This window comes from Camelus bactrianus, chromosome 10 (genome assembly GCF_048773025.1).
Source record: "Camelus bactrianus isolate YW-2024 breed Bactrian camel chromosome 10, ASM4877302v1, whole genome shotgun sequence".
In the NCBI taxonomy this organism is placed as follows: Eukaryota; Metazoa; Chordata; class Mammalia; order Artiodactyla; family Camelidae; genus Camelus; species Camelus bactrianus.
The window spans coordinates 45,956-60,548 of NC_133548.1; the positions used below are offsets into that span (position 1 = coordinate 45,956).

Genomic DNA, 14,593 nt, shown 5'->3' on the forward strand with positions numbered 1-14,593 from the left:
GAGAGAACAGGACAGGGTTACCCGCAGTACGGGGTGCCGGGTGCTCCATAGGGCCTGTGCCCAACTCCAGGATGAATCCAGGGACAAGTGTTCTCAGCCCTCGGGCTATCCCAGGAGAGGGGAGACACCCACACAGCCCCAGGCACCCCTTTCCACATTCGCTGTCGACACCTGCATTCCCTCTGAGGAGGCAAAAGTGAAGAGATGCCCAATTTTTATATTAAAATTTATTTCATGCCAGAAATGAAGGACAAACTAAACTGAAAAGAGCAACATGCTAGAAAACCCTAGCACACTGCATGGGACCCAGGCCCACACCTGGGGTGTGACGGGCTGCTCAGCCCAAGACTGGGTCTTTCCTAGTGGACAGAGTTTGCCCTTTAGATGAGGTCCAGCCTGGGGTTCCAGTCAGTCTGAGTTCAAGAGGTTCCCCATCAGAAGAAAGCTTTTCGGCATTAAGAATTCAGCAGAATGAAAAGTTAAGCAGCAAAAAGCCAGATCAGGCAGCTCCTTCCCATCTGTGGCTGAGGTGGCCCCAAGTGCGCAGAGCTCATGACCTGGGCAGACCCTCCAGGGGCAGCCTCAGGTCGCATGTCCTAGTTTAGCCAAGACTTGTAGGCCTGTCCGAGCCGTTCTTCAGCCACGAGTTCTCATCAGAAGTGGGCAGTGACTCCCATGTAACCATTTCTGGTTGGGAGCAGCCCTCACTCCTATGTGTCCCAACCATCAAGCTAGAACACAAAGGAGAGAGGAAATCAGTTACTGAAAACATACCTGGGCAGATCTCAGGGCCTGCAATGGAACGTTCCATAAAACGGAAGCTCTTCTGTCTGTGCAAATGCTGCTGTTCAGCCAAGTTAAGACAACGCCGTCAGGACTGAGCAAAAACGGGTGGCTAGACGTAGGGCTTCATTTAGGAGCCAGTCAAGATGTACTGAGGTTCTCGTGCCCAAGGACATTCACTGTCTGGAAAAGTGGCCCAACTGAGACTGCAGTTCACCCTGAGTGTTTACTCTTGGGTAGCAACTCACAATAAACCCCCAAAATCATAACTCATTTCACACAAACCGGTGAAACTGGAAGATTTCACAGGTCAAATCCTATAGGACTACTTCTAAAAACTCCTTAGAGGCTACTTGACTTGGTCTTGCTGTTACACGGAGTAGGAAGTCAGCCAAGCTGCCAGGCAGACCTGACCAAGACCTCCACTGCCCTGCGAGCGAGGCCTCTGCTGCTGCTCCTCTCCCGGAGCGAAGTGTCAGCTGGACTCTGCTCCCACTAAGGGACCCAGAAGGCGACTGTGACCTTTGATGGCCTTCATGCCCCTCCACATAGTGAGAAACTGCACCCGCCTGCATCTTAGCCCTAAGAGCCAAACTCCAGGTTGGAAGGCAATGATGTCTAATACCATGAACCACAGAGTCCTATTCTTAAAAGCCTTGTATTCTCAATTTGGTTCAACTTGGTAAGAAATCAAGCTGTAGCCAGAGGCTGGGGGCTTTTGCCAGTGGAGGTGAGAAAAAGGGCTGACCCATGGCCCTGAGCCCTGAAGCAGTGACAGCCGAAGGGTGGAGGTTTCCCAAGGCCATAGAACATAAATTACAGCATTCTGGTGAGATCCACTTTGAGCAGTGTTAACACCTGGCTGTAATCATAAACCAATCTCTTTAAGACGACTAGACTTCAAATGATTAATGCTGCCTCCTGTAGAGAATAACCCCCCACATCAAGGCTACCCGTGCTAACTGATTCTCAGAAGAAACTGCGTTTTCCATAACCTCACTTGTTTATAGGAGGTTTAGCACCTAGAGAGGTCAAGGCTCTTTGGCTTTCTACCCTTAGAAGATGGTGCTAAGTCAACTGCTCTCACACTGATTATTTCCTAAAAGCATCAACCCACACAGGTTCAGAGAACTTCAGAGTCACACCTCAGTCTGGAGCTGCTTGGTACTCCTTTCGCTTAGGAGACAAAAGACAGCTGAAGGGTGATGTGTGCAGGAGACAGCCCTGTCTGCCCAGAGCCTCGTGCCGACTCTGCCACTCAGAGCAGGCACAAAGTGTCAGGTCTTCATCTCTAAATGGGATTAATAAGAATTACAGCACCTGATTCACAAGTACAAAGATGGCCCCAGACAGTGCCTGGTACAGCGTAACAGCAGCATTTCCTATCACTGTAACTGTTTTAGCCAGACAGGGCTCCATACCAGGTGGACCAGGCCCCACAGCAGAGAAGACGGCCCCTCCTGTGACTGCTCAGCCATCCGTACCTTTCCGGTTTCCCGCTGGATGAGGTCCCGCATCTCCTCCGTCCAGCCCAGAAGCTCCACCAGCCTTTTCACGCCATGAACCACATCCCCCAGCTGCACCACATCCCTGCTGTGAGGATGCCTAGCCAAGGACCCCACCAAGTCCCGGTTGATGAGCAGTCGGGGCACTGAGCTCCGTACGGCCTCAGACAAGCTGGCAAAAGGTTCCACCTGAAAAATCGCCCAAACGTGAGGAGCACAGTGCCCGCCCTCCCAGGCCCACAGGCCCTGCCACCTGAGGCCCCCCTCATCCATCCCCATCTTTGTCTTCTACATCTCCTGCCCCTGCGTGAGTCCCTGCAAAGTTTCATCTGGGCTCAGTGCCAGCAGCTACACCTCAGCTCACCTGTTCTCCCACCCACACTGTCTTCTCCCAGCTCACCGCCAGCATGACAAGACTCGTCTGCCTGGTCTCCCTCCCTGCGAGCAAGGACCTGGTCCCTCACAGGGGCACCACTGAGAGCAGGGCCTGGCACAGACCAAGCAGAGTCGCTAGAAAAACAGACAACTCTGGGCGTCTGGCTAGCTGGGGCCCTGAGTGCAGATCTTTCTAGCCCTTCTGCCCCATTGGTGCCTATGTCCAATCAGGCACAGCCCATTGCAGGGATTCACTACATCCTTCAGAAACTTCCTGAGTTTCAGATCCAGATGCATCTCCCAGGCCCCTCAAACCCACGTGTGCAAAACCAAACCTGGCGTCTCCCATCCAGATTCTTTCTCACCAGCAAATGCCCTGAACCCCCACAGGCAAGACAGGCACCTCCCTCTAAGGTCCTCCAAGTGACATCAAGTCTGGCTGCTCCCCTCCCTACTATCTCTCACAGCCACACAGTCTGACCGTGCACCACCCCTGGACATCTGCTCACTTCAACCCCTGCTCCCTGAGTCTCTCTGAGCCCAAGGATGACCACCTACACCCCTGGTTTCACTGCTTCCACATAAAGCCCGTCTCTTTGATACGTACAACATGCAAGGCCTGCTCCCACCTCACATCTCCAGGCCCCATCCTCTCACACACTGTGCCCACCCACACTTTGACACCTCCGAAGCTGCGCGTCCTCCCCCCTCCCTGCTCTCCCACTCAGACTGCAGCGCCCGAGGCCTGGACCCCCTGCTTCTTCACATGTTGAATCCACTCACCTGCCAAAGGCAGGGCCCAGAGCTCCCACCAGCCCCGCCTCCTCCACCTCGCCCCGTTAGCCTCCTCCCCACAGCTCTGTGCACCACTGGGCCTGCTGACCAACCTCCAGGGAGGTCCCGAGGATGAGCAGCAGGTCTGCCATGGGGAAGTCAGCCACATGCAGCAAGAACCTGTTGGGGAGCAGCTCCCCGAAGAACACGATGTCAGGCTTCACGATGCCAGTGCAGACCGGGCAGTGGGGGACCCTGTCCGCCATCACTTCAGCCTGTGGACACAGGGAGAGTGGGCCCAAGGAGACCGTCACAACACACTTCAAAAGGAAAAGGCAAAGACAACTTCTTCTTGAGAAACTGTCACGTTCACAGCAGCTAAGACAGTAGCATAGCAGAGCCCTCGGGGGCATGATGACCCAGCCTCGGCAATTACTGGCATTCTGCCAGCTTTACTTCCTACAGCGCCCACAGGCTTCAGGGGAGGCTGCAGTATTTGAAAGCAAACCCTGGACGTCACACGACATCTGCCGCACTGAACACCACGCTCTGCACCTGGGGAAATCCTCTAGCTATTCAGCGCTGAGGAAACACAGGTGACCCTTGAACAAGACAGCAAGTTAGGGACACCAGCCCTCAGCACAGCTGAAAATCTGCACAGAACTTAGGGTTAGCCCTCCATATACACGGTTCCTCCATACCCGTGGTTCCACACCTGCAGATTCAACCAACCACGGACCGTGTAGTCCTGGAGTATACATTTATTGGAAAAAATCAGCATAAAAGTGGACCCATGCAGTTCAAACCCACGTTCGAGGGACAACTGTACTGATTACATAGTCCTCAGAAGGCCCTCTGTAGGCATTTGGCCTACAATAGTGTTATTCAATGAAAATGATGGTATAAAATTTGTCCCTGATTTTAGCTGAAGTGACCATGACATCACCTTAGCCCTGGAAGACATTCAGGTCGGCCTCAACTCACCGGCTGGAGTTATGAGGAACACCATTTTCCACAGACCTCCTCCTTGCAGGCTAAAGGGAAGTAGAGACCACTTCTTACTATATCCTGCTCCACCTGGGTTGATGCTTTGGCTGGACATTAGAGGAGGAAACTAAGGAGAAAGACACCTGTCTTTCTAAGAGAAACCTTTACAGCTAATGGGATTTGTTTTTGCAGGCTGAACCCAGTAAGCACCAGCAGAAACGACAGACAGAAGAAGTGGACTATTCAAAGACTTCAGATGCTATCAGGTGCGCATCTAAAACTATATTATGTTTACATTTTTAAAGAGGCAGGCTGAAATAGCTATTCGAGATAGAAAGCTATACAAAATAACGCAGTGGATTTGAAAAAGAACCAGCTAGGGTTTCCAGTAACAAAAAGTGGAGTACCAAAACCTGAAGCTCAGTGGAGAGGCTTTATCCTCTGTGACAGAATAGAATATTGATAAACTGGGAAGGAGATCAGGAGAAAGACTTGGAACATGGCACAACCGTGCTGAAGAGAGAAAGGATGTGGGCACGTGCGAGACTGCCTCCGAGACATGCACCGTGAGGTCCACAGAGAGGGGATAGGACGTGGGCCGAGCAATCAGTGTCCGAAGGGATCGTGACTGAGGATTTTTCCAGCAAAGATGAAAGATATCAAACCACAGATTCAGAAAGCTCTACAAAATTTTAGTAGAAGTCAAAGGAAATCCATATGGAGACATAGCACAGTAACAGTGCAAAACTTCAAAGACAATGAGAAAGGCTTTAAAAAATGTGCAGAGAACAGACAGCAACAAACTGATTCTAAAGTTTATTTGGAGAGCAAAAGACCCAGAATAGCCAGCAGCGTGGAAGGAGATGACCCATGAAAGAAAAAGACAGTACATTGGACTTCATTAAATCAGAGACTTCTCCTCTGTGAGAGACAGTGTCAAAAGGATAAGATGACAAGTCATAGGCTGGGGAAAATACTTGCAAAAGACATCTGATATCCAGAACACACAAACAATTCTTAAAACGCAACAGCAAGAAAATAGCAGCCCAATTAAAAAGTGGGCCCAAGACCTCACCAAAGAAGATAAACAGATGGCAAATGAGCAAGAAACAAGATCAACATCATATGTCACTAGGAAGCTGCGAGTTCAAACAATGTCACTACACACCTACTAGAATGGCCAAAATCAGAACACTGACGACACCAAGTGTTGGTGAGGATGTGGAACAACAGGAACTCTCATCCATTGCTGGTGGGAATATAAAATGCTGCACTTTGGAAGAGTGTGAGATGGTCTCAGAGGTGTGTAACCTGAGGTCCACAAGCAAAACTAAACAGTCTTACCGTATGACCCAGTAGTCACACTCCTTGGTATTTACCCAATGGAGTTGAAAACCTGCACACAAAAACCTACACATGGATGTTTATAGCAATTTTACTCATAACTGCCAAAACCTGGAAGCAACCAAGATGTCCTTTTGCAGGTGAATGGAGAAACAGTTACATCCAGACAATGGAATATTACCCAGACTTAAAAAAAAAAAAAGATGCTGTCAGGCCACGAAAAGACATGGAGGAACCTTAAATACACATTGCTAAGTGAAAGCCGCTGAGAAAAGGCTGCACACTGTGTGATTCCAACTCTATGACATTCTGGGAAAGGCAAAACTATGGAGACAGTAAAAAGATCAGTGGTTGCCAGGGGTTTGGGGCGGGGAGGGAATAGGATTGACTGATAAGTGGTTACAGGGTTTTCCTTGGGGTGATGAAAATATTTTGGAATTAAATAGAGGTTGGTTAGTTAGTTAGCTGCACAGCCCTGTGAATGTACTAAATGCCAAGGAACTGTATACATTAAAATGGTTAATTTTATGTTATGTGAATTTCACCTCAGTAAAAAAATAAAAGGATCCTGTGCCACATTGCTATTTCAGAGTTTCATATTTATTTAAGATTTTCTACTGTGTCCTACTCTACTTTAAAAAAACCTATCCTGTTCACAAATATTCATAGAAGTACATGGGGGTGTAAGCGTGGGTATTGTGACTGTATTATTTTTAATAGTAAAAATCACAAACATCATAAAATGTCCCACAGCAGGTGAACAGCTAAACACAAGGCTCTATAAGGACTAAAAGCAATGAGCAGAGCTGTAGTTATGGACACAAGATATCCACGAAATTCTGCTCGGTGACAGAGCAAGTTGTGCAATATTAATCTCAATGGTATCATTTCTTTAAAAAATTGTAATCGTGTGTGGGTTTAAGTACCCAGAAATGTGCATGTATATTTATATATGCATATCTTTTTTTTAAGCCCTGGAACATTATACACCAAACGGTTAAAAGTGGGCCATAGGAACTGGCTGAAGGGAGACTCACTTCCCCCTACGTATTTCTGCATTGCCTTAATTTTTTTTTTTAATTTGCAACAATCCTATGGTCCAATAAGGTTATATTTACAGGTACTGGGAGTTAGGACTTACATACTTTTTAAAAACTGAGGTATAATTGATTTACAATATTGTGTTAGTTTCAGGTGTGCAGCACAGTGATTTGGTGATACATGTGTATATGCATGTACCTACATCCTGGTTTTCAATTCTTTTCCATTATAGGTTATTACAAGATACTGAATACAGTTCCTTGTGCTATACAGTAAATACTTGTTTGTATCACCTTAAATTTTTACAAGCATGTATTACTTTTCTAATTTAAAAATAAAGAAAAACATTTTCACGGTATTGCTGCTGTTGTCCTTCCAACATAACACTTATAAAATGCCACTCTTCCAGATTACCCCCAGTGAGAAGTGCGTGCGGGAGGGAACTGTCAGCATGACAACTCACCCAAAAGGCCTCCTCTGGGATGGGTCTTCGGCAGACGGTGCAGGTGGCAGAGGCAAAGGATCCATGAGCTTCAACCAGCTTTGAGGCAGGGATACCAGATGCTGAAATTCAAACCAAAGCTAAGTGCTGCTGCCTGTTGTGGTGAGCACACGGCCCCTTAGCATGACCTCTGTACTGGGCAGGCCCCCCAGGAGGAGTCACAGCCCTCAGTGCAAGTGGTACCCAGCCTCTATCACTGCAGAAGACACCCCCACTCATCAGAATAAGCACAGGCTCCGACATGGAGCCAAATCACAGGCGAGACGAAGCCTGTGAAAACACAGCACAAAGGACGTCTGATGTAAGTTCAGATAAAATTACATCCAGTACCAGGAAAACATTTTCTATTCTATAGACACCAAGTAAAAGTGAGAAGATAACATAAATCCATTTCCAAAATCCTGTGGAAAAACAGGCAAAAGGTAACTTAGTCATGGAAGTTCTATTACCACTATCAGCTTTTGAAAGGCCGTGGACATACAGACCAGTGAACTCCCACTGTCCCCACGACTGTCCTAGCTCACACACACTGCAGCTCACGGCCAGACACTCCCGCCTCCCCACGAGGTGCTCACTGCTGTGCGAGGGGCTCCAGGCTGTAGAACCCTTCTGGCAAATAAACATTTTCCTGGAGTCAAGATAACTCCTTTCTTCAAATCACAAGACACCTGCAGCCTGGCTAAGCTGCTGCTGGCTTGCTAGGAGTTGACTGTTAGCACCTGTCAGATTCACTGCACATAAGAAAAAGCCCCTACAAATGCTTCTCTGAGATACATGGCCAGAGGTCAGCATGCCCTGTGAATCGCTGGTCGTGGCCACCACCTAGACACAGTCAAGAAGCAATCATACAGCCCATCTGATGATCTTAAGGAACTGTCAGTGGTTTCTCTGTGTGCTAGTGACGTCATGGTTGTGTTTTAGAGTCCTTTTGCTGTCTTTACAGATTAAGTTTATGATGAGAGGGACATGCGTCAAAATAGCTGGGGGTGAGAGAGAAGGTAGGAGTCAGACACAGACTAAACAAGGACAGGCCATGGCGAGGTGATGAGGACATGAGGGCTCATGACAGTCCTCGCTTTCTTTCTGTGTGCTCGGAAAATTCCATAATGAAAATTTTAAAAAAGAAATCATCAGATCAGATCAGATCAGCAAAACTAGAAGCTCCTAATGTCAACCTTGGTCCTATCCAAAACTCACAGCCCAAAAGAATGAGGTCCCAACACTGGTACTCTTGGCATTTTTGTTGGGGACAGAGGCATAAGTTTTGGGCTTGAAACCAGTCATTAGCATGGGGACTAAGCGCGGGGCCGCAGCCCTGTGCAGAAGCAGGCGCCCGCGCCCCTCACGGGACAGAGAGGAGGGCTGGAGGCGGGCCTCACCTCTCTCAAGCCCGTCGATGTTCTGGGTATACAGCCGCAGAAGCAGCCCCTTCTCGTGAAGCAGTCGGAGGAAGTAGTGCGTGGCATTGGGCCTGTAGTTCCCAGGGTACAGCTCCTTGGCAAAGGTGAAAAATGGCTTGGGATCTTGAAAGAAAAATGCGAGCTCGAAAATGGCCTCGGGGTAGGGGACCTTGTACTGTTGCAGCCTGGTGTAGTAGCCAGTCCCTGGAGACCTGCAGAGGGAAGCAACAGGCTCTGAGCCCTTCAGGAGACAGCAGGCAAGTGGAGAAAACCGCCGCAGCGGGTGAGGAGGGCACACGGAGGTGAGGGGGTTGCTGCAAGCACCTGAAGTCTGGAATGCCGCTGGGCGTGCTGATGCCGGCCCCCACCATGGCCACCACCCTCCGGCAGGCTCCAGTTTTGATCAGCTCAGCCACGTCCTGCAGGAGGAGCTTCTGCTCACTGCTGCCTCCACTTCCAGAGATGCTTGAGGCACCAGCAGAAGGAGATATGGGCCTTCTTCCACCTGTAATACTGGCAGAAAAAGGAGAGTGGCCAGGTAACCGAGGATGATCAAGCTCATGCCAGCAAGAATGAGCAAGGTCTGCCCTACCCCACCCCCAGCACTGAGAATGACCACACACTTCCCTCCTGCCCCACAAACCACCAACTATCTCATCATGGCTGACTACTAGGATAAAACAGAAAGCACTCTCAACTCAGAAATCAAGAGGAACTTGGAGTACTCGGGAGGAAAATGTCAAGTGAATGGGAACCGTGCAAATAAGGAAAGTATCATTTCATAATTCTCGTTATCGAAGGCCAGTGCTGAAGGCTCCAGCCAGAGCCAAGGGCATCCCTTTGTGGGGGCTCTGGGGGTGCTCTCTGCAGAGCCATACACCCTAACATACCTAGGACATGACAAATACTTAGTGACATTTAAAGAAAGTTACATCAAATATCACCAGGATGAAGAGTGGGTTCAAGAGACCATTCCAGAAAGAAACACTCATATCCTGACAGCTAGGGATTCGAACTGCGGCAGAGACTTCATCTTCAACATTCACGGCCTTTTAGGAGGCTGCACGTATCATGTGACAGCCAAAGAAATCACATAACCTGGGCAAAGCAGTGGGCAGACTGGAGCTCGGGGGTCTCTCAGCAAAACTCCAGAAGGCTTCTCAGGTCATCTCCAGAAGCCAGGAGCCGAGACACTCACAGCAAGGTGAACTGTTAGGAGTATGAGACGGTCTTCCACAGGGAAAAAGAGAAAGACACACAATAAACAAGTCACAGGCTTCAGAGTTGCACCAGGACTCTGTAAGTGACAACACCCAGGGAACACTGAGGAGGAAACAAAGGCGACACAAGCAGTGCACAGCCTGGAGCAGTACCTGCAACATCCCACTGCAGTGAGTCTGCAACTGTGGGCTGAGCAGGCACGGAAGGCCCTCTGGGTCTACAGATCCGCTCTCTGGGCCCTCACCTGGCATGGGATCGAGAGGCACTTTTTCACCTCCTGGTATCACACTGGCAACTCACCCAGAGTTCAAGACTGCCAGCCCCACCACACAGGGCACCTTCCTCACACCTCAAGGGCTGGTGGCCACCACATCTGTCTTCCAGGAGAAGACCCTCCTCCAGAACACTGAACCTCGGTATAGAACCTTCTGCCCTGACAGGAAAAGAGACTCAAAGACCTGAACTGACACCCCTCCCCAAATGACTGACAAACCTAAAATGAACACAGACATAAAACTAGGGTACAGAGTATTTCTATTACTCATTTGTGATACAGAAGTAAGCATCCTAGAAGCACATCTTTAGATACGTCAGGACAATTCAGAGCTCATCTTCTAGGACTGTGATCCTAACTCACTTTCTTGCTTGCTCCTTGTCTTTGGTTTTTCTTTTGCTCTTAGAAAACAAACTAATGTTGCAAAATCTGCACAGACCACCCTGCTTACACACTGGTGCTGAGGTCTCCCCTAAGCCCTCTGCCCTCCATAGCACCCTGACACCTTAGCACAACATACCACACCCCAGCGACAGTCAACCCTGCTCCTCCCTGTCATATATCCTCCCTTCCTGGTCCTTGTATACACCCTGCACCCGGCTCCTTCTGCCTGAAAAGAACTTTCTCCACCCCAGCATGTCCAAATCTCCCAGAGTTAAGGCCAGGATCGGTGCCACCTCCTTCAGGAAGCCACCCTGAATCTAGTGAGAAGCCCTCCTCTCTCCTCCTGTGGAAGGTGACAGTACTGGCTCCCTCCCCCTTTGAGGGTGCCTGTCACCCGTTCCCTTCCTGCCCCTGCACAACTGCGTCTCACACTCCACCCTGGGGTCAGCAACGGTGCAACTCAGGGGCTCGCTGGCTGCTCAGTCCACTCGTGATGCCTCTCCTGCCAAAGTATCATCTTGGTTTTCCAAAGTACAGACCTTGGAAAGATGTGTAATGAGGAAAGAGGAACGTGGCTAGGGAAGGCGTGTGTGCAGGGCCGAGGGCACCACGAGGAGAGGCAGAGCCCTAGCTCACTGCCTGTCTCGCCAAGTCGCTCAAACACCCTGAGCCTCAGCTGCTGAAGTCAAATCAAGGGAGTGAGAGATGGTTCTTATAGCCTTTTGAAAAGATCTATAGCTGTGAACCTCCCACCTGAAAGTACAGGAAATACAGGCAGCAGGGAAAACACTGTTTCCCGACTCCTCCCCATGCTCTTGGGGAGATGCCCACAGACTCTGAAGAAAATTCTGCTGCATCAAAGACTTGCATAAAAGCACCCACCAAGGCATCTCCTCTGAGTGCAAGTCGATGAGATCTCCAAAGGGGGTTTTCCAATGAAAACTGGTCAGCTGGTTAGGAAAGAAAGAGAACGCTCTGGTTTCAACTACAGCTATTAAATGCCCCACTTCACACAGCATTAAGAACATCCATTTACTGAACTCCTCCCAAATGCAAATTATGATGAGAAATACAAAAGGAATGAGAGTAGTTTTTTATTTTTTATAGAGGGGAATAAGGTTCACAGGAAACATCTGACTCAGATACCTGCAACTCTGGTAAGCAGCACCACATACTGGAGGGCCACCCACCTGCATGTGAGAACGCTGACACGCTCAAAGCTTTTTCTTTCTTTTTTCAAATGAAGTTATTGGGGATTGAACCCAGGACTTCGTGCATGCTAAGCATGCACTCTACCACTGAGCTACACCCTCCCCCATAGAAGAAAGTTGTGACATTGTGATTTATAATAAATACATATTTTGGCCTTTGTCCCAAAACTCTTGCATTTTCCTAAGAGCAATGGGAGCATCTTTTTACAACATTGGGTCTTTTGGCCTCAGTTCCTGAAATCCCTTCAGAGCCAGGAAGTGAAACGGGTGTCTTGTTATCCATAACAAGTCTCCCACAACCACGCAGAGTCTGTGTTAATGAGGTGACTCTAGAAAATCCCCCAAGGATGGGGGTATGGTGGCCAGGGGAACCACCCATGATTAGAGGGGTGGAGCCTCCATGAAAACCCATAAAGGGGGGTCGTTCAGAGAGCTTCCAGGTTGGTGAACCAGAAAGGGTCCACATGCCAGACTCCACCCCCCACAGGGGACGTGCCTATGTTTGGAACCTCCCCCTGTGTCTCTTTATCTGGATGTTGATTTGTATCCTTTAATATCATCTGTAATAGACCAGTAATCTAGTAAGCAAATTGCTTTCTGAGTTCTGTGGGCCCTTCTAGCAAATTAATCAAACCAGAGAAGGGGGTCATGGGAACCTCTGATTTGTAGTCGGTTGGTTGGAAGCACAGGTGACAACCTGGGTTGGCATCTGAAGTGGGGGCCGTCTCATGGGACTCAGCCCTTGGCCTGTGGAGTCTGGTGCAATCTCCAGGCAAGCAGTTAGAATTCAGTTAAATTTGATACCCAGTCAGTGTCTGTGGAAAACTGAAGAACTGCTTGCTGGTGTTGAAAAAAACATCACGTTGTAGAAGTTACCACCATGCTGAGTGCCGACTTGGGTGTCAATATTACTAATATAAGGTGTTGCTCAGGGTACTCCTTGCATTTCTCATCTACATAAGATACTTGTCACTGAATTTTACCAGATGTCAAGACTATATTGAAGGTGAAGGTGATAAAGTATGTGCTACTGGTAGTAGGGGACTTGAGGAGCAATCATGCATGCTGCTTGGAAAATGGAAACAAAGGGTAATGTCATGGAAGAGCCCTAAAATACTCAAAAGGCAGAAATTCCAAACTGCAGACAGCCCATGCAAACGGACTGCTCCTCACTAACACCCCCTTGCCTCCTGTTTTGGGGGCGAGTGGTAGCAAGGATTTACTGAATGACAGTGGGGCCGTGAGCAGCACCTGGTAGACCAGGTCACTGTTCATCCCACATCCCACTCACAACTGCCTGCAGATTCTGAAACTGGAGTGACGCCACGGAGGCAAGCCCTGGTCTGGCCCCTGCTTCGTCCTCATACCTAGAACAGTCTGGCAGACAGTGAGGTCAGTAAGTTTCTTGGTATCTCTTTATTAAACTCTTCAATATTTTTGATAGCTGTGTAAGAACGCATTAAGTGAACATACCACTGTTTACTTAAATAATTGTCTATTATTGGTCATTTCAGTTACTTTCCTAACAACTATGGGCCTTAAGATTTTTCCATTTGTAGGTTCAGTTCCTAGGCAAGGATTCCAAAATGTGCAGTTACTGTGTAGACGCCGGCAGGAGTAGTAATTGCACAACCTTTATGGGGGACAATAGAAATGGAGACGCAGGAGTTCCACTACCAGAAATTTATCCAAAAAGGAAGGTACAAACAAGGTTACTGAACACAGCATTATCTGTAATAACTAAAGATCGGAAGCTATGTCAACAAGAAAACGGTTAAAGTATGAGACATCCATATAATGGAATTCTACAATCAGAATAATTCTAAGAGTGAGAAAGCATTTATGTTTAGAAATGGGAGTAACTCCAAGACATGTTAAGTAAAAACGGCAACGCACAGAACAGAACCTCACTACACGCTCACACACGCCCAAACGGCCCGTGAGAAGAAACGAAAACCGACGCCACCAGTGCCAGCAGAACAGCCCTCCGAGCCGCGCGTACAGGACCTCGCCAGTTTGAGCTTCTCCCACCGCCCCGCGGACCGCGCAGGGGCAGCCCGACTGCCGCGCTCCCCGGAGAGGGTCGGTCTCCGACCTGGGCCCCGCCCGGCCCGGCCCGGCCCGGCCCGGCCCGCCCCGCCGTCGCCACCCGGAACGAACCGAGGCCGGCCGGTCCAGGCCCGCGCACCTCCCAGGCCCCAAAGCCTGAGGGCGGGAACAGCGGCACGAGCCCACAGCGCCATGTTCCTCCGCCGCCCGCGGGCGTCTGGGTGCCCAAAGGTCACGACCCACCAGTCCTCGCCCTGCTCGCAGCGCGCTCCGCCCCGCCCCTGGCGCGCTCCGCCCCCGCCCCCGCCCCCGGCGGACCCTGGCCTGTCGCTCCCGCTCTTAACCAGCCCGGGCCAACCAGGTGGAGGTGGACGCTAGTGGGGGAGGTTTTCCAGTCTCTCGAGCTCCGGCCTCTCGTCCCGGAGACCAAACCAGGAGTCTTCATTTCTCTACCCTCGCTCCCCACTTTTCTCAGTTGAGATGGCGATGATAACTAACACTTTGGGAGCACTTACTATGGTCAGGCATCATATTTACACTTAGTCCTCGCAGACACTACGAGGAAAGTACTATTGTTATCATCCCCAATTGAGACGAGAAACATTGGGTCACAAAGGCCGAGGCCACGCAGCCGGTCGACGGCCGGGTCGACCCAGGAACTCGAACGACTCAACGGCACGGCCAGCTGGAGGGAAATCTTGGTCCAAACCCGGAGGCGCGGTTACCAAGACAACCAGCGGCCC

At 49.6% G+C, this 14,593-nt stretch overlaps 1 protein-coding gene across 3 annotated transcripts; it reads right to left on the bottom strand.

Moving 5' to 3' along the window:
• Positions 1–209: 209 nt before the first annotated feature.
• On the bottom strand, positions 210–14,519 carry SIRT3 (sirtuin 3). 3 transcript variants are annotated; one of them, XM_074371238.1, is made up of 7 exons: positions 14,366–14,519; positions 9,036–9,224; positions 8,691–8,923; positions 7,273–7,373; positions 3,551–3,712; positions 2,268–2,477; positions 210–731 (listed from the first exon to the last, which is right to left on the bottom strand). In XM_074371238.1, exons 2-7 carry the CDS (start codon positions 9,080–9,082, stop codon positions 711–713), a joined length of 774 nt encoding a protein of 257 aa, XP_074227339.1. In that variant the 5' UTR covers positions 9,083–9,224; positions 14,366–14,519; the 3' UTR covers positions 210–710. The 3 variants fall into 3 exon arrangements, with proteins under 3 accessions (XP_074227339.1, XP_074227337.1, XP_074227338.1); XM_074371236.1 differs by lacking the exon at positions 14,366–14,519 and adding an exon at positions 13,962–14,120; XM_074371237.1 differs by lacking the exons at positions 2,268–2,477; positions 14,366–14,519 and adding an exon at positions 13,962–14,120.
• Positions 14,520–14,593: the final 74 nt, after the last annotated feature.